We start from the raw sequence: 20,027 nt of genomic DNA, 5'->3' as shown, positions 1-20,027 counted from the left end.
AAGCCAATGTTTTTTCTATTAATCTAATAAACCAAGCATAAATGGGAATAATGGGAAAATATATAAGAAAATCCAGAGGGCATATTTCTTGAAGATTGTTGTAAATAAGAGAGTCATTTTTAAAGCCATCATATGTTAATCGTGAAAATATTAAATTCTTTTTTTTTTTCTTTTTTTCTATTGAGAACCCATTCCAATAAAAAAATGGGGTTGCCATCTGAAAATTTTGAAAAAATTAATAAATAGATTGTATATTCCATCTTAGGCGAGGGACAAAAATTCCTTTCACTTCATTTCCACCTAACTCTCAAATCATAGTGAAATATTTCTCCCTGCGCATGCAATCCTCGGCCAGATGATCTAATTTATTTCATCTCCATGGAGTTAAAGAAGAATTCAGTTATTGCTTCGGAGGGCAAATTATTGGTCTATTTGGGGAAACAATAGGCACCATCTGGGAAATATCTTCCTAAATTACTATGCATAAAGAATTTAGAGAAAACCTGATACTAAGGGATATAATATCATCGTCATTATTTTATTTCTGGAGCTAAATTTAGTCATAATTTTTGTGTTTTATTTGCTTAATATCGTAAGAATGCAAAAACAGCTTGAAAAAAAGCTTGAGATCATTGGAAGTAAGGGAAGCTTTTTCTATCTTTCATGTTTAAATAATTAAATACCGTAAGACTCTTATATAAATATAATCTTTTTATTCTAATAATTCATTTATAAAATGTAAGAGTGTTAGTTAAAAGTGATTGTTTTTATTTAAAAATCTGAATTTTCAAAAATACTTAATTGTGGTAGATTTAATTTATAATAGAAACTCATTTTGTTGTTCCGTCTGGTTATGGTTCAATATAAAGCAGCAATGTTAAAAAAAATATTTTTCAAATCTTGGTTTACCTACATAAAAAGGTTCTTTTTTTTTTTTTTAATGAGATTATAGTTTTTGAATATTTGTCCTTTTTATACGCATCTCTTACAATTTCTCTCCCGATTTCGAATTGAAATTTTTGTTGTTTAACTGCTTATTTGTTATGAAATATAGAGGAAGTATCATAATCTTCAAAAAATTTGAATTCGAGAATTGGCCGAATCTCCACTTTTTAAACTTTCCTGAAATCGAAATATATTACATTTATGGCATTATCACCATCTCTCTGTTTGTTCATCCATTTGTCTCTGAATACAATAACTCAAAAAGAGTTGAGCAAGATGAATGAAATTTGGTATATGGATTTACGATCAAATTTGTTGATATGTGTCAAATTTTGAAAAAACTTTCAATCACCATTTAAAAAAAATGATTCATCTACAGGAAGTCTTGTTTTTCGATTAGAAGTGAACACGATAATTTCGAAACACAGAGAGTTATGACATAAAGTTTTGTACACAAGTTTAATATCTATAGATTTTATCAAATTTTGAATGAAATTTGTCAAATGATGTGTAAACGCAATAACTAATAAACGGAATTGCTTAAATCAATGAAATTCTACACGCCATTTTGTAACTAGAATTATTGTTCTGTAACAAACATTGGCCAAAATTTGGCAAAAAGGCGTTTAAAACATATATCCACATGATAAATTCAGTAAAAATGTTCAATTTACACCAAAGATCTTTATTTCGTAACTGCTGTTCGCCAGTGCCATGAAAGATATTCGTCGTCTTAATCAAGATCCATAATTTTATGGGGGGAGGGAGGATAAAAATTCTTTGGGAAATATGCGAGAAAGTTCCGAAGACCACTCTCGCTAGATTCATTTGCCATAGTTCTTTTTAATGGTATTTATATTGCTAAAAAACTTGATAGTTTTTATATCTAATCAAAAGTCTTGTCTAATCATCTACTATCTTTTTCCGACAAATTTTAACTTAATAATGTTTTATTTTAACTTATGAATATTATTTGTCAATTGTGACATGCATAATGGAAGAAAATCATTCAAAATACTATATAAACAAACATATCAAATAAAAACTACTAAATTTGATACTAAGGACTTCTTGGCTCCTATATACCCACTAAGATACTGTTACGAATCTGTGATGCGGCTTTCCAGCATAGTTGGTTCCATGGGAGTCCCAGAGTTTGGCGACAAACTTGGCGACTTTGGAGCCAAAATAAATTATACCCGAAACATCGAGAATTTTCCCGATCCGTCCAGTAGGAAAGGAGATACGCCTAGAATGTTCCTGATTGGTTGAGAGGCGCCTAGCCCCGCCTCCTAAGACCTATAATAGGAAGCAGTCCTGCTGCTGCCGAGTAGTGGTGAACCAGTGGTCGGAAGCGACAGAGAAGAGTGGTCGTGGACCAGTGGAGTCGAAGAGTAGTCGGGATTGACGGTAAAGAACTGGCCTTCCAGAGATAAGCTTAGCAGCGACGGAGTTAGGCTAGTGCTGAACTAAGCTGTGTGCTACTGTCTGCTATAGAATCTGTTGTATGTTGCACGTCTCGGCTGAAGATAATCGTCTTCTGTGCTGTATATAGTTGTCGTCTTTGTGCTGTCCTGTGTGTCTTCGTGTAAATAAACGTCGTTGTTTTATTTTCTACTGCCGCCTGCTGATTGAGCGTTCTTCACACCATATAACCCCCACTATCCAAACGAACCCCGGGAATTTCGTAACAATACATTTTTGCAAAACTTCCATTACATTATTAATTAAGAAATTATTAAAATTGTATTTTCTCTCAATAAGTTCGGAATATGTAATCACAAAGGACATTTTTGCACCCTTTTAAAATTCAAATATTAACCTTTCGTTGTTATGTTTTATTTTCATACTTTTTTTGCAAATAACTATTTAAGATATTTCCAAAAATAATTTACTTTCATTATTTTAGTTACTAGATTTATACTAATATGTGCTTCGATGATTTTTAAAATAATTTTTTATGTACATATTTTCATTGTTATTTGATTAAAAGCAAATTTTAGAGAATAATATAAATATTGACGAATTAAATTTGAAACATCGATTATACTACGATATTTCGAACTCGAAATTCGAAAATTTATATGATTTTTTTCTCGCACTACATATTATCGCATACTCATAATATGCTGCAATGCAATTTTTTTTAATAATGTATATAGTAGTTTAAATTTTCCAAGTAATTATACCATTTTAAATCAGAAAGCAGGTTATGTAAAATCAGTTTTGTAAGAACGTCCTTTTAGAAACAAAATTTTAATTAAATCACGCACGTTTCGAATTCCTTATTACTGTTGCTTTTAAACATTCAAATGTGAAACAAATATTACGATATTTCGAACTAGATATTCGAAAATCTACATGATTTTTTTTCTCATATTGCATATTTCAGAATTTGCATACACATAATATGCTCGCGTTCTTCTAGAAACAAAATTCATATTAAATCACACACGTTTCCAATTCCTTATTTCTATTGCTTTTAAACATTCAAATGCGAAACATCAATTATATTACGATATTTCAAACTAGAAATTCGAACATTTGCATGATTTTTTTCCTCACATTGCATACTCATAATATGCAATAATAAAGTTTTTTTAATATTGTATAGAAGTTTTAATTTTGGAAGTAATTAAACCATTTTAAATCAGAAATTAGAAAATCAATTAAATAAATAAATTTAAAAAAACGTTTTTTTAGAAACAAAATTTTGATTAAATCACGCACATTTCCAATTCCTTATTTCTGTTATTTTTAAACATTCAAATGCGAAATGTTGTGACTATTTGAAATTTCAAAAAAATTTATTATAATGGTGTGTATTAGCGTTAAAACATCGGTTCTAACTCGATTTATTTTTAGCTAATGGTGAAATAATGCATGTATGTTTCCCTGGTAAAACGAGTTCAGAAAAATTTTATATTCATATTTTCATTTTTAACTTTCTGAAAATAGAACATTCTAGAAACTTTTAAATTCCGTGAGAAATTTAAAGAAAAATCTTTGTAAAACTTTTAATAACGTGAAATAGGTTGGGTAGTGTTTTAACTTGATTGTTGCTAAAAATAGAACAAAATGTAAATGCAGCGGAAAAGTTTTTTTTAAAATATTATCAAGTTATTTATTACATTTTTCTTTTACTTTTGCATTCTATAAAAGGAATAACGCACGGAGAAAGAAACGAAAAATTCTCGTCGGTCTTATTTAATATCATGAAAGAAATTTCATTTATACTCCAAAAATAAAATTATTGAATTCACTCAAAAGCAGTTACAGTTACTACCAAAAGTATTTCAAAAGTTTTCGGAGTTTTCAAACTATTAAGGTTCCAAACAAAAGTTGTGATAGGATGTTTATAGAAAGAAAACCGTCTTTACATTTACTCTTCTTTTAATTTAAGTGAACTGTCAATGGAATCTCGAAAATAAATGTTTAATACAAATTCCAAAAGAAACTTTTTCTCTTCTAAAAAAATATTGTAAATTTACAGAAACTTCGAAAGATATTCAAATACTTTGATAGAGGTAATAAACTGAATGAATTTTTTGGTGTAGTCATATTCAGATCTAACCTCGACATAATCTTATCAAAAATGATATCAGATTATTAATGGGATAATTAAATCTAGAATGTATAAATATAACTCCGCTCACCTTTAATAGATGGCGTTAGTAGTATTATTTTGTATTATTTGAAGTATTTGAAACTGTTTTAGTAGTATTTAAAATAGCGTTGGTAGTATTTGAAAGGTTTAACAAGAACCTTTAAAATTTAGTTTCCGATCTCAGATAAATTTTTAAAAGATTTTTTTTTTTTTCCGATTAGAATTTGTTTTTGTAAAAACAGCATTTGGGAGTAGTTGTGTTACATCATCAAAGAAAACTTCAGCAGAAACACGTCAGATGTTGTAGACATTTATGGCAGACATGCCATATCCAATACAGCATTCAAAAAATTGTTTCGGCGATTTAAAAATGACGATTTATTACACACTGCGAAGGCTTGATGAAATAGTGAATTGCACAGTAAACACTTAATAAATTTTAAAAAGAAAAGGCATTGAAAAAAACAATCAGATTAAGCGATATATATTGCCAGCTTGTTTTCGAATTCGACAATGTTCTTTTACATGTTGCCAGAATAATGAAAGAAATTTTAGAATGACTTTCTGTGATATATTGCCCAACTGGTCGTATTCACCAAAAGTTGCTCCTTCAGACTACTATTTGCTTCGATCCTTGTGGACTGCAGACTTTAATTTTTAGAATGTATTCAAAGTTCTCTGTTAAATCCATGACCTGAAAGCAATATTTCATCGAAGCATTACAGAAAGAATGAAAAGAGTTCTGTGAGTAAGTATTCGATGCTTATATAAGTTAGAAGAGAATTATTCAGAAATTTATCTGCCTGAGATTTATTTTAGCCGTGTGTACTTCACGTGTAATTACACTTCTGGTAGAACAGTAAAAGCTATAGAAATCAGACTCTGAGAATCGTGAAAAAGCCAAAACAAGCATACATAACATTTGTAGTAGATAATTAATATGAAAAAAAGGACAACCGAACTTCTAGTATAGACCATCATACTTTAACCATCCCCTCATTAATTCGAATAATATTTTTAAATTTTAGTACAAATAAATCACTTGCCACTTTCTTCGCTTTCATCTTTTTGACGGCAATCTTTTTTATTTCAACCTTTTTAATATAACGAGTAATGAATTTCTAAAATATCGAAGCTTTGATTAAATTCAATCGTTTATGAGTTTTAAAGGCTCTTTGCTTAGAGCTCAAAAATGAGAAATCAAAATTAATGGACGATCCATTGGCTTATACAGAATACTAAAGATATACATATAAATATTTTATTAAAGAATTGAATAAATTCAAAATTTTGCAGATAGTTTTGGGATTATTGAATATATTAACTATGGTAATTAAAAATTGTAATATAAATTTTATACTCTCTTTGTCAAGTATACTTCCCCAACAAACAAACAGAATTGTAGCTACTTGAAAATATGCATTAATATATTTGCTAACGCTCCTTTTCAAAATAAAGCATTAGTTTCACATATGCTTCTTGTCCGAGTTCTAACCAATAAAAAATCGTCATAAGATCATTTTGTCTGAGCAGAATTCTTACAAGCTGCTTACTATACTATTCCTCACGCTGATCAAAGCTGGCTTATTTAATTTCATTACACCTCATGTAAACTATTTTCACATACATTCATCATTAAATATGAAATGCTAAATTAAATTATCTTTTCTGTACATGAAATCGCTAAAGCCGATTATCTGAAATTCCGAATTCTCTAATCGCATTTATCAAAAGGTGACAAAGGTTATTTTATTGTTTACTGTCTCGGAGACTTATGGCTACAAAAAATAAAAGTATTATTTTTTTATTACTATTTACACAATAATGTATAGAAAGACAGATAGATTATGTATTTTTCACAATATGTACAATCGATTGAGGGTTTTTATTTTTAAATTTTTTTTATGAATGCTTTTTATAGCCATTATGAATGAAAGAAATTTTGAAAAATGTAAATCAGATTTACATCCTGTCGACTCGAATGGAATTTTTTGTGTGTGAATTTTTCGTGATCTCTACGGAAATTATTCTTTTTGTAATAACCAAATTTATAACTTTTGCGATATTCAAAACTCAGTTGCAATAAACTATTATATTACCTTACCTGTTCATATGCTATATTGTATTATTGCATTGATTTTATATTTACATTTATTTGTCCTGAAATGTTTATTATAAAATAACTCTTTCAGCTGTAGTATATTTTTGCTCTAAATAGAATTCAAAAACCAGAGGTACAATGCAATATTAAATCAAAAAGTATTTTGCCAAACAAACAACGTGTAATCAAGAAAGAGTTTCTCCCACCTTGCCATAGCATAGGGGTAATCTGAATGATAACCGTTGGATTATTAATGCAAGAACTGCGAGTGGAACCTTAAGAATCATCCTTGACCGCCACCGAACCTCACTTTTAAGAAGTAAATCCCATCAGGGGATTGAAGGCAAATGAATAAAAAATTATTATTTTAACCCTTCCTGTTCAAGAAAGAACTCGTCTTTTTTTACGGTTATGCATTTACGAGCTCGTGATGTCCGTCTCGGTAGGGAGGGGGATTTATTACTATAATTTAATTAAATTTACTATAAAACTTAATATCCAATACTCAACGTATATACACCGTCTTGTTAGTTACATTTGTTTATGCAATTGAATCCGTGGAATGATTTGATTATATTAAGTACTTAGAAATACGTGATGCAATGAAACAGTATATCAAAAAATATATTACCAAAACATATAACGTAAATAGAATGTTTGTGCATAAAATGTGCAACAAGAATCAAAATTGTTAATGACCGATATATGTTTTCAACCTTCTAATGACAGACAGCAATTCGGTTCGTTATATTCCTATAAAAGACTTAATTACGCTAAAATGTTTCTCCTATACTAAATGATCTAATTTATTTCATCTCCATGGAGTTAAAGAAGAATTCATTTATTGCTTCGGAGGGCAAATTATCTAACAATCAAGGAGTACAATACGCAATTTCTGGAGCAACTAATTGTCTGAATTTTCTTCTCAAATTATTATGCACAGAAAAGAGATACCGAGGGAGAATTTCGCATCATCATTATGTTCCGGGAACAAATTCTCTCTTTTTTTAAAATTGTTTGATATTATAAGGATGCAAAAACAGCTGAAGGCATTAAATTAATGACTGTTGATGTAACATTTCTTGCTTGGATAAACATTTTACACGGAAAAATTCCCTTGCGTCAGGCTTTTTTTTTCTAATTATTAATTTATTCACCATTTATGTGTTTGTGAATTTTCTTTGATCGATTTTCTACCTTTAATGCTCATGATATTGTAGAAAATCTGTATGATTTTTTAAAAACTTTAATAGGATTTTTTTCCAAGTTATTCAGCTTTATAAAAAAAAAAATAATGGAATAAATTTTCCAAATGTAAGAAAAATAAAACAATAAGTAAAAATGGTTTAAATATGTATTCATTGAAAACAAAATTAATTTCTAGGGTATGAAATCTGATCAAAGAAGGATACTTGTCTTCTGATAACTACAATATTGAAAGTATAAAAAAATTACAACCTCCAAAAACTGTAAAACATCTTCTAGGTCTCTTTGGTCTGTAAATGTTTATGATCAGCTTATTGATTCTTATGCTAAAATTAGAGAGTCTTTAAATAAGCTTCTTAAGAAAGATACACCACAGCATTGGACTGAAGTATACCAGAAAACTTTTAGGCTATTGAAAAATTAGATAATAACTAAACCATTGTTATATTTATAGAATCCTTTTCTGCCGTTTCATGTTTTCTGGGATACATCTCAAGCAACCATTGGAAATGTTCTAAAACACCTCCACTGTTCGTAATAGATTAAAATGTTTTTACAAAAAGAAGTAGCACGTTGTATTAAGGATAAAGAAAAGTTTTAATTATTCGATGACCAGACACATTTATACAGATATTCACTAGAAATGACATTTTACAATCGGTGCTATAATTGAGAAACTGCAGGCAATTCAAGCGGCATGCACTTTTGCTTTTTTTTTTTTTTAAGAAAAGGCTGCTTAGATTCCTTCGATTTCTTTCTTGGTGGCCAGAATGCATCCCTTAGCACCCACCTTGTAAGTGCCGTCAGAGTTCTGGAAAACGTTGGTGATGCATTTCTTGAAGGTGCTCTGGAAAAGAAAAAGTATATTAACACGAAGATGTAAAGAACTACTGCGCTGGTTTAAGCAAACAGATTTATTAGAACGAAGCAATTCACAACAGCACGAGACTGAGAATTGAACCATCACTGATAGGGCTCGGCTTTTATACACATATAGAAAGTTCTAGAACAATCCAATTTGAATATCTAAAAAAGGTCTAGAACCTTCCAGATCTTAGATAAACAATAGATAAAATTTTAAATTAAAAAAATTCCAATGTTTGGATAAAACATTGTGGCTAGGAATCGAGCCATGAACCAATCAATCAGAAATAAGATGCTTCAGCGATTGCGCCATAACGATTGCTGTTTTTTTTTTTTTTTTCTGATTTGTGCGGCAATATTAATAAATTCCTGCTGCAAAGAACAAGCAGCTCTCCGTTCCACCAAGTGGTGCCAATTCGTATGAGGACCATTTTTCTTTCAAGCTCCAATGGCGTAAAAAAACAAGGAAAAGATTGTTAAAAAATGATTTTATCGCCAAAATTTATCTACAAGCAAGGTTATTTTTCTGCATGTTTGTCGTAATGATTCAGGTAATGGTCATATCGGTGGACAAGATTTTTGATCCCCGTCTTTGAAAAATCTTGTTATTGGTGATGTGAGGTAGGTCTTTATGCTTCTTTGAATCTCCACATTAGTCTGGAGGAGATTTGTTTTAAGCAAAAAGCATTGAGTGGTACTGTTTAAACATTAACACTTCAAAGTCGTAATTTTCGCATCTTGGTCAACTCATTGTCCGTATTTCCAGCGTCGTCTGTTTCTTTCGAACCATGTAACTCCTTGAGCAGGATCTTTTGTTGCAACAGACTTGCGCCCTTGTCCCCGTTCACAGAGGAAACGATTTAGAACCGAATGATTTTTATTTTTATTTTTTTCTAAGGAAAAGGGGCATTAAAGCTTCCAAAATAATGAGGAATTTCAAAGAACCGTAAAAGTCCATTTCACATTACTGAAGGCAATAATCTTTTAAGAAGAGATTGAATATATTGTTCTCCGATATAATAACCTTGTACAAAAAGACACAAGTTAAAGATATCCCGTCATCCTGTACAATTATCCTGTACAAAGTAGAATTATCAGGTATCTGTCTCTTAATCTAAAAAGTTTCTTAGAAATTTTTCCCACAATTTGGCTATTTGCAAGTACAATAGAACTTCCCTTGTAGAACATAATTTGTTCCCGAATTTAATAGTAATGCGAAATTCGTTAAGCGCAACAATCTTTTTTAATCCAATCAATAGGATAAAAAGACAATGCGTTTCCTACCAAAAAAATAATCTTACATAATTTTATAATAATTAAATTTATTATTCATAAGGCATATTTTTTAATATTAGAATGTAATCTAAAGACGTTTGTTTGTGGCTACACTTCAAAATTTCCCGAAAATGCAACACATTATCATCAAATGAATTTGTAGTGCGCACAGTTATTGCCTTATTAGGACGATGCTTCCCAACGTATGATGCCATAATTTTCTACGTTTTCGGCATTTCCCTTTTTTCACTGAAAGATATTTGCTCCGTTGTTGTCTATTGTTTCTTCCTCACGTAATAAATCGCCTCCACAGCGTATTACGGTGACGCAAAAGAACAAAATCATTAAACTCTGCTCTCCTTGGTAATTCAAACTATGTCCTTTCATCATTTCGTTAATGTAGTCGCTGTCTATTTCTAGACCTATAATCTTCACCATAGACAATTTCGTAGATTTAAGGCCCTCGGAGTCGTATTCGACAACACTATCCAATCAAGTACTCTTCAATGTAGGTATAAGGACTCTCTTCAAAAAATTTCCCAATACAGACAAATACAAGCAATATAGCATGTGAAGTTACTGTTCCTCTTCGTCATTCATTCTGCGAAACATCACTCCTTCAACGAGTCACTTCTTTACATTTTGTTTCAATCGTTATGCAAATCTCTTTTTATGAGAATACATTAAGCCGGATTTTTAATTGTGCCTAAAGAAACACAGTTTTTGAGGCTTTCTTTGTATTTAAATGCAAGAAACCTAAGAAAAATTCTTCAATACTGTCGATATACAATTCGCTGTCGATTCGATGCATGGACAAAATGACGATATATTATCCAAGCAATAATACATATAAAAGAATTACTAAAAAAAAGTAATGTATTCACTAAATGGGCCTTATATCAACACAAAATGTACTCACTATTCCGGTCCTGAAATCACAATCAGCAGTATCTTCGTATGCGTATTCGTCTTTCTCGCAGCTGGTCTGCCCGACTACGATGTCCATCTCGAAGTTGGTACCGCCCAAAAATTCCTAGTAGAGAAAGTAGTAATTTCTATGAATAAAAAATATTAATTTTTAATTAATCTGAAAACGATTCTTTGCTCTGATTTTTCAGTGTCATTCCTTATTTTTGAAGTAGTTTACTAATTTTTTTCTTTTTACGAATCAGAAAAAATTACCCTTATACATAATAATTAATATCATTATAGTATTAAATAGTATTGTAACAAAAGTTATCACAAGTTAATTGAATAAAAATGGTACAGTGAATATTATTGTAAGAAAAGTTTTGTACCATTACAAATTTTACTTAGATGCTAGATGGTAATTATTATTGCTACCGAAATTATTTATGGTATCTTATTTAACACATCTTTCGAATACGGTACATTCTTCATTTGGAACAACAAATTCTCTGCTATTTTCTTGGGGTAATTTATTGGTATATAGTTATTTGTGTAGGGTATTTTATTATTATTATTGTTATTATTTAAGGAAAAGTGTTCAAAATATTCGAAACTACAAGTTTTGTATGTGTGCGAATTCAGTATACACGAGTAGTAAAACTATTATCATAAAAGTAAATAATTTGCTATAAGGCTAGAAAAATCGTAAAATATTGTAATATATCATTGTAATAACTAATAAATAGTACATCAATGAAATTTAAGTAACGGAAAAAATAGCTTTCCAATTTTTAAGGTATTCTAAATAAATTTCTTCTTCGGATCATTTGAAGTTATTACTAGAAGTTATCGAAATGATGCGATTAAAAGAATGAAAATTGCCCCAGTGAAAGATAATAGAATAGAGAAATTTATCTGACAATTTTTTTTTTCGTATTTGTGAAGGTGGAGTTTTGAAATCAATCTGTCGCTTACTTACTGACGTGTTAGAGTTTTGACACTTTTTACATATCTGTTCTCTCAATGACAACTCACGCATTATTTAAGTACTTTCAAACCTTAGTTATCAATAGATCATTGAATTCAATTTAATTTTGATTCTATTAAAGTGGCTCCACCTGGAAGCTAAATTGAAAAATATTTAAAACTATTGACTCAAAAAATATTTAAAATAAAGAGTTCTAAATAAAAGACTGAAAAAGAAGAAAAGATTTTGATTAAAAAGTTGTACTTTCTAGTAGAATAATTAAAAATATTATCTTAAAATTGCTATTATTATTATTATAATTCTTTAACATATTTTCCAGTAGAAGAAAATTTAAAGCATTCTTCATGCTTTTTTAAGAAGCACTTGAAAGAAAAAGATGTCACTTACAATGCTTGTTCTTAAATTGTGTTAAAATGTTACATGATAAAATATTTTTTATAATCCATAAGTATTCACTTCATTCAATTGCTTTTTTTCTCTTAATTTTTTAGGTTATTGTTTTTGATAGTGATATTTTCAAAGTAAAATTTTCAAACCTAAATTCTATTTAAAATAGAAAACCATTTTTATTTCACCTTAAGAACTAAAATTTAATTCGCTTAATTATGCTATTTTATCCTTAATCTGGTTAGAAAAAAATTTAAATATTCTTCTAATATAATTAAGCAAAATGGAAACGCGGTAATTACAAATATGTATGGCATTTTTATTCAGCGTGGATGGCAACTAGCATGGTACAAAAAAATTAAAGCAAATTCGAACACTTGTATTCAAACATCAGGCCATTGCGTTTTAGGCTTAATTTGCCCATCTTTGCATTTATTTTTTCACAATTCTTTTTCCCATGCGTTAATAAAAATTTGGCATCTAAAAATTTTTTGAAAAATTTATTAAAATTAGATGGGAAGAAATTGCACAAAAATTAGACAGATATCACAGAAAAGCTAATATTTTAATTTAATTTTTTTTGAAATTTTAAAATAATGTTTTTGCAATATGTGCCACGAAGTCATTAAAGAAATATGTTTACATTAAAATTCATTTTTAATTCAACACATTTGAGAAATTTTTTTAACTTTCTTAAGGAGCATGTGTGACGCATGAAATAATTGCATCATGTCAAATGTGGTAGCTCTAGATCTAATTTCTGTAGAACCTTTGAACAATTCCAGCCTCAACCACACGATATCATATAATATGCAAGTATATTTAACTTAAGTATTATTATGCTAAAAATTAATAACGATTATTTTTTATATTACGATTAAGTGAAATATATGTTTGGCAGCATGGCGATAAATAAAGGAGGAAATAATATTAATAGTTTATTTCGATAAAAAATAATAAAAAGACCAAATATTACACAGATAAATAGTCACTTGTTTTTCCCGAGTATGAGGATGCAAAGTGATTTTGTAGGTAACTTTATATTTCATTACCAAAAAGTTAGTATGGGAGAGAGGTACAAACTACGAATAATAGTGAAGTTGAAATATGCTTATAAATTATTAACATTATGAAACAATTATAACTCTCAAAATCTGTCAATAATACCAAAGAAATAGTTCTTTAGCATTTGAATTTAAATATTTTGGATGTATTTTTCACTGGCAAAAAAATATTTGAGTTCCCTTATCTATCTCGAGTACGAGGAAGAAAAGTCTTCGTTGTCTGCATTAGTTTATTTCACAAATGCGGCTGAAGGGCATTTCATTATGGTATTACAAACAGCGACGGATTTAGACATTTTGTGATCTTAGGCAGTGCACATTATGAGGTGATTTCTTTATTTTATATTAAATGGCTAGTTTATATCAACATTTCAACACACTTTAATTAACATAATCAACTTGTTAATATTTCGTTTTAGATTAATTTTTTATTTCATCAACTTTGTGAAAATGAATATGGGTTTATTCATATATTAACTTTGATTTATGATACATCTTTATACAAAGATAGATTAAGATAGGTACAAAATTTGATACTAAGTGAACATAATGAGAAAAAAAAAGAAACTTGGCCAATAAAAGTTTACAAAGTATTAATACTACCCTAATATTTTATAATTCATAGAATTTGCAATTTTTACAAATTTATTTACGCTGCCACTAGACTAATAACGTTTTGCAACCCCTCCGTTCACAAAATTGGCTAGGTATTTGCTGAATTTGCCTAATTCATCACTAGTTAGTTATAAGTGGCATCTTAATATTGACGTACGCTAAAAAGTCAACAGGGGGAACTGCTCTAAATTTGTTACAGTAGACTAGCAATGAAACGAGGAAAAGATATAGAAAAATATCAAATGCAATTATACCTGCTTATTTGCCTTAAGGACCTTTGCGAGCCTGTGGTGGTACTTTCCAGCGAATTGCTTGGACAACACCTTGGCGACCTCATTGGCGGCTTTCACCACTTCTTCATCGTTGGGGTCGATTTTTTCGGCTGCCACAAGAAGGGCGTAGCTCAAAGCTACGAGGAAAAGCAACGTGATAACCTTCAACATTTTTTGACGAGTTGACTCTGGGGTCTAACGACAAATGAGTATGTTTTCATTCAGTGATTCAGAATTATATACAACAGCTGCCAGGTGAAGTACTGTCATAAGTGAAACTTCCTGAAGATCTGCCACATGTTGGCGATAACGACTTTTAGATGCTACTAAGATAAGAAAATATTGGTAGAAGGGTATTGATAAACCCAGCAATTTTTCATGATTTGTTTGAGGAACTAAAGATAACTGGCGGGTCAACTAATAAATAATATTTTTATCGCTAAAATCGGTTAATATATGTTGTTTTTATTTCCTAAGAATTTATTCTTTTTCTAATATTCATATTTATAATCTATACTTATAATAAAGCTCAATGTGTGTGTGTGTGTGTGTGTGTTGGCGCTCTACAGGCCAGACCGTTTGACATACAGCTACCAAATTTGGTACATGTATACCTTGGAGGTTGGGAATGTGCACCTGGGGTTTCTTTTTTCGAATTTTTAATTAGAATTTTAATTATTAATTAAAAACTAACTTTCCCGCCAAAAAAATCTTCCATTTTCCCCACCGCCAACTTTTCCGCCAAAAACATCTTCCATTATCCCCAGCGCCAAACGAGAAAGGCTTCAGTTTTTTTTTTTCTCCCAACAGTAATGAGGCTAGGGTTAAAATTTTTCGGCGGATTATTTCAATCGGTTCTGTTTATTTTCTTAATGTTTGATGCATTTAAAATTAAACATTGTTAATGAATCAATCTTTCAGATTCATTCTGAAGTACTTTTGAATTAAAATAAAACAGAATAAAGGAAATTAAAAATTTCTAATCCGCATAGCGTTACCCCAACTGGCGTAGAAAAAATCACGCATTTGCGTTACGTAACCGGAGAAGAAAATTCACGCATGCGCATTCTGTTCTGATTGTTGCCATGACAACGTTATCAATGGATGATTTAAATTATTTTTGGGTTAGTTGCATGCTTTTGTAAGTAAATTGTATTTATGTTAGTTATATATTTTTTGTATATGCTTATAGTTTTAAGTACATCGTTTTTTAAGTAGTTTTTTTAAAACCTGTTTTCAACCGTTTATTTTAAACGATTCGTTTTATTTTCTTAGTGTTTGATGCATTTAAATTTAAACATTGTTAATGAATCGATCTGCTCATAATGAATCTGAGAAAATTTTGTTGACCAACTCTTGAGATATTACATAAATTAAAAAAGATATTCTTTAGTGCCCATAAAGTTTAAACGCTGAGTGACTCTATTTTCAGTAATCAGATTATAAAAAAATGCTTTGTTTCAGTAAAAAATATTATTATATTAATTGAAGATAAATTCTTTCCACTTTAATTTAAAGCATAAATTCTACGGGTACTAACAGAAAATGAGAGAGATACATATTACGTTACGACTGAAGGCCTTTATAATATTATGAATGAATTATATGATAATCAAAATTTGAAGTTTTAAAATATTTTGATGAAGAAGCTATTAAAGTAGAAATTGCATAAAATATTTAATTATTACAATTTTAACGAACATTAAGATTGGCGAACCGGCTGGTCGCCAAAGGCGGCTAGTAAATAATATAACTGTGATATTCAAATATTAAAAGTCGTGCCTCCAAATTTTGAATACCTCATACACTCTACTAAAATATTAAAGCAACCCAAATCACGAAAATAGTTTTATGCAGATGCGAGATTTCTTTCTAAAAGACATTGCCATTTTTTTGGTTCGGGTGAAAGAGTTATATGCATTTAAAAGCAACGGATGAATAAAAATTTTATTACAATTTATTATTCCTGTTAATTAAAGGAACATTTATCCTCTCATGGATTGGTTTGGTTTTGTTTAGTAATATTAAACAACATTAGAGGTATTTTAGGATAGACCTCTTACTTTTGAACCGCGGTTAAACGACAAAGACGATAATTGAGTTGGCACTACCTCTCCAAAGTTCCACACCACACCAACGGGAGGACGTTTGCCCCTGGCATCCTCACATGGAAGAATCCGTTACATCCTTTCATTGCATACATTTGTTCGTTTGATGTCAGATCTCTTTAAAGTTGGTGATTACGTTAAAAAAACGATTTTTTGCGAAATTATGACATTATGTTTTATATTCTATATGTTTGAACAGGTTTCTTTATAAAACCTTTAGAATTTTGTTTCTAAGTCTTTTTTTCGGGAAGTTGCACTGCTTTTTACATTTGTATTTACCTACATTTTAATTTTAATTCATATCTTTAAAGACTTATTCTTAAATTTTAATCTTTGATAGAATTTTTTATAATAAACTTCACAAATTAAAATTTAATAAATATTTTTTGTTCAAATTTGGTATACTGATTTCTCAATATGTTTAGAAGTTCCTGAACTAGGGAATAAATAATCCATTCAGTTAGAAATATTTTTATAGTTGTTTTGATGCTCCATGATGCTAAAAAAGACTGCAAATTTATTGTTATTTATTGCTCGAAAATTCCAATATTTAAAGAATGGATAGAAATACAGCTTATGTTTTAGTTCAGGAACTAAATAATACATTTCCTAAGCTATCTTATTTATTAAATTTTAAGCAAATCATTTGATAAATGTCTAATCTAGAAGACTTTTTGCTTTATATCTCTTTTTAGCAATGCCCCCCAATGCCATTTTCATAATCTTTAAGGAACCTTTTGCCATTTTATTGTATATACTGATTTCATTGATATTTTTTCAATCTTTTTTATGATAATATTCAAAAATATAACTATTTTCAAACGTTTTATCAAAAACTTCATCCCGAGCGTAGTCACATATGTTTTGATCAATAAATTCGTGGTAGTCATTTCGATCTGAATTCTAGGCATGCGAGCTTAGAAAAAATAGTTATCCATTTTTATATTGTATCTATCTTATGCTGCATAAATATTAAATTACATGTAATTTTAGTTTTAAATGTTAGAAAATATATTTTAAGCAGATAATGATGATCAAGCTACAACACAGAGTAAATGCCATTAATAAAACCGTGGTACATAATATCTACCATCAGATTAGAAAGAATTTGCTGTTATAAATCTTCCTTCTTCTTATGAGGAGTAACACTTCTATTCATCATACATTCAGAGGACATAACAGGACACATCATACACAAGGAATTCAATAATGAAGAGATGTTTCTCCTAGGACGTGTTTCTCTTTACTGAATGATCTAATTTATTTCATCAGCATGGTTGGAGAGAAGAATTCATTTATTGCTTTGGAGAGTAAATTATTCGATTATGAAGGAACAATAAGTAGTTTTTGGAACAATTAATTGTCTGAGTTTTCTTCTCAAATTATTCCGAACAGAGAACTGTAAAGAGATATAATGAGTGAAATATTTTCATTATCATGTTTAGAGAGCAAATGAAATCTTCTTTAATATTTGCTTTAATTAGATGTTTGTATAAATATCGCAAGAGTGTGAAAAAAAAACTTTTGTCGAATTTTAATAAATTTTTTGCATGTTTTAATGCCGGGTTTGCACTCGGTCAGTTATAAGAAGACCAGTAAGCAGCGCAAGTGCAGAAAGGGACTGATTTATGTTTGCAGCAATTTCATAAGAAAGATTCAAGCATTCCATGCTAGGCTATAAATTGCCGTTTTGGTGTCTCTGAATTTTTTTTCACTACGTATATTAAAATGGATTTTTACACAAGGAAACATGGTAAAATTAAAATATAAAGGTCAACATACCTAACTTTAGAAAACTATTGAAAAAGAAATGACTAATAAAATGAAAAAAAAGCACAGTCTCGCATCAGAAAGAACAAAGAACAAAAAATATCGGAATTAGTCTATCATTAGGGGTCAATTTTTTTCACACCAAAAAAAACACCGCCAAATACTACAAACGCATGAGCAGTAAGAAAAAAAATACAATACAGCGTCATGAAATTATCCTGTGGGGACAAATACTTGCCATGGACCGAACAGCATTTTCTTATGCATGCGTTGCCAACAGGCCATCTTATAATTGGCCGAGTGTAAACCCACATTAAGCATATATTAAGCAACAGTGCTTTTCATTATTTGAGTTACCGATTTTTCAAATACGCAAATTATGATGACATTAAAAACCTCTTAATTCACATGGTATCGTTGCCATATTTAAAAGTAAAGCTTTAAAAGTAATATAAAAGCAGACGAATCAAGCATAAAATATTATCATATAATGATATTTCGGAACAGAAGTTCAAGTTTCTTTTAAATTTCTTCGATCGAGTTTAATACTAACAAATTTTCCAAAAAGTCATTGTGGAGTTTATATCCCAAAAGTAGGTTTAGATTAAATATTATTTATATGTTTTTAATTCTATAATATTTTTATTTTTTATTGTCATGTGAGCACATGATGTTTCGGTTTGGGGGTTTTGAAGTCTTAAAATGCCCGACCAGGTAATTAGCGATGTATCGCTTTCAAGGCGTCAATTTTCTATTATTATGGTTATTAGAAGATGATAAAGAAGTTTGTCACATTTGGTCATTTGTCCAACAAAGAGTTATCGCCAACCAAAAGTTGCAACTTGGGGCAAATGTCCACCATATATAAATAATTATCATGTATGGACAATAAAGGGAAGAGTCGTAAGAAGTTATATATATAGTCGTATAAGTTATATATATATATATATATAATTTCTGATTTTTCTGGTTGGAGTTTTAGATCTCAAACGATTTTGAGTTGAAAAAAAAACAACGTTTTCTAAATATCGATGCATCCGTATTCTGAAAGTCACGTGATTGTTTCAAGCCGGTTTAAACTGGCTCTTCTAGAAAAAAAAATTCTGCTTTTGAGAAAAACCTTTAGAACTCGATAGATTTTGAGATAGTCCAAAACATCATTTTTCTAAATGTTAGTGATTGTGAAATATGAATCATATGAGGACATGATGTTTTTCAGTCGGATTGATACCAGTTGACTTAAAAAATTAATTTTCTCAAGTGATAACTTGAAATTTGTAATAGCAGATTTCAAATTTTTTTTTTCATATTCATATTTTTTAATTTTAAATCTTTTTAAGTTGAACAATATGAAAATTGAATACGAAGTTTTCATCTTAATATGTATAAATTACGTGTCACGTTGTTTGTCCGCGATGGACTCCTAAACTGCTAAACCGATTTTAATCAAATTTGCACACCGTGTGCAGTTTGATCTAACTTAAATGATAGGATAGCCCTTTTTTTGAATTTTTAATTAGAATTTTAATTATTAATTAAAAACTAACTTTCCCGCCAAAAAAAATATTTTCATTTTTCCCTACCGCCAAATGAGTACGGCTTCAGTTTTTTTTCCCAACAGTCATGAGGCTAGGCTTAAGATTTATCGGCTGATTACTTGAAACGATTCTATTTATTTTCTTAATGTTTGATGCATTTAAAATTAAACATTGTTAATTAATCCATGTTTCAGATTCATTCCTAAGTACTTTTGAATTAAAATAAAACAGAATAAAGGAAATTAAAAATTTCTAATCTGCATAGCGTTACCCCAACTGGCGTAGAAAAGCTCACGCATTTGCGTTACCGTAACTGGCGTTGAAAATTCACGCATGCACATTGTGTTCTGATTGTTGACATGACAACCATTATCAACG

At 29.7% G+C, this 20,027-nt stretch overlaps 2 protein-coding genes across 3 annotated transcripts in view; one reads left to right on the top strand and one right to left on the bottom strand.

Moving 5' to 3' along the window:
- LOC129962736 (adenosine receptor A2a-like) overlaps positions 1 to 20,027 on the top strand; it is a 382,623-nt gene that overhangs the window by 322,205 nt on the left and 40,391 nt on the right. The gene's annotated exons all lie outside the window — the stretch shown is intronic.
- LOC129962760 (cystatin-S-like) lies at positions 8,443 to 14,474 on the bottom strand. Its single transcript, XM_056076758.1, has 3 exons — positions 14,216 to 14,474; positions 10,918 to 11,031; positions 8,443 to 8,706 (listed from the first exon to the last, which is right to left on the bottom strand). Exons 1-3 carry the CDS (start codon positions 14,402 to 14,404, stop codon positions 8,596 to 8,598), a joined length of 414 nt encoding a protein of 137 aa, XP_055932733.1. The 5' UTR covers positions 14,405 to 14,474; the 3' UTR covers positions 8,443 to 8,595.

This window comes from Argiope bruennichi, chromosome 1, assembly GCF_947563725.1.
Source record: "Argiope bruennichi chromosome 1, qqArgBrue1.1, whole genome shotgun sequence".
Classification (NCBI taxonomy): Eukaryota; Metazoa; Arthropoda; class Arachnida; order Araneae; family Araneidae; genus Argiope; species Argiope bruennichi.
Note: the sequence above shows the minus strand (reverse complement) of the source record. Positions and strands in the feature narration are given on the sequence as shown.

What these genes read in the sequence shown, in the direction of transcription:
- LOC129962760 (XM_056076758.1), bottom strand. Translation starts at nt 14,404, where the DNA reads ATGTTGAAGGTTATCACGTTGCTTTTCCTCGTAGCTTTGAGCTACGCC. An exon ending in TCCTTAAGGCAAATAAGCAG is followed by an intron (nt 11,032 to 14,215) that starts GTATAATTGCAT and finishes TTTCTCTACTAG; the next exon opens with GAATTTTTGGGCGGTACCAA. An exon ending in GTGATTTCAGGACCGGAATA is followed by an intron (nt 8,707 to 10,917) that starts GTGAGTACATTT and finishes TTTCTTTTCCAG; the next exon opens with AGCACCTTCAAGAAATGCAT.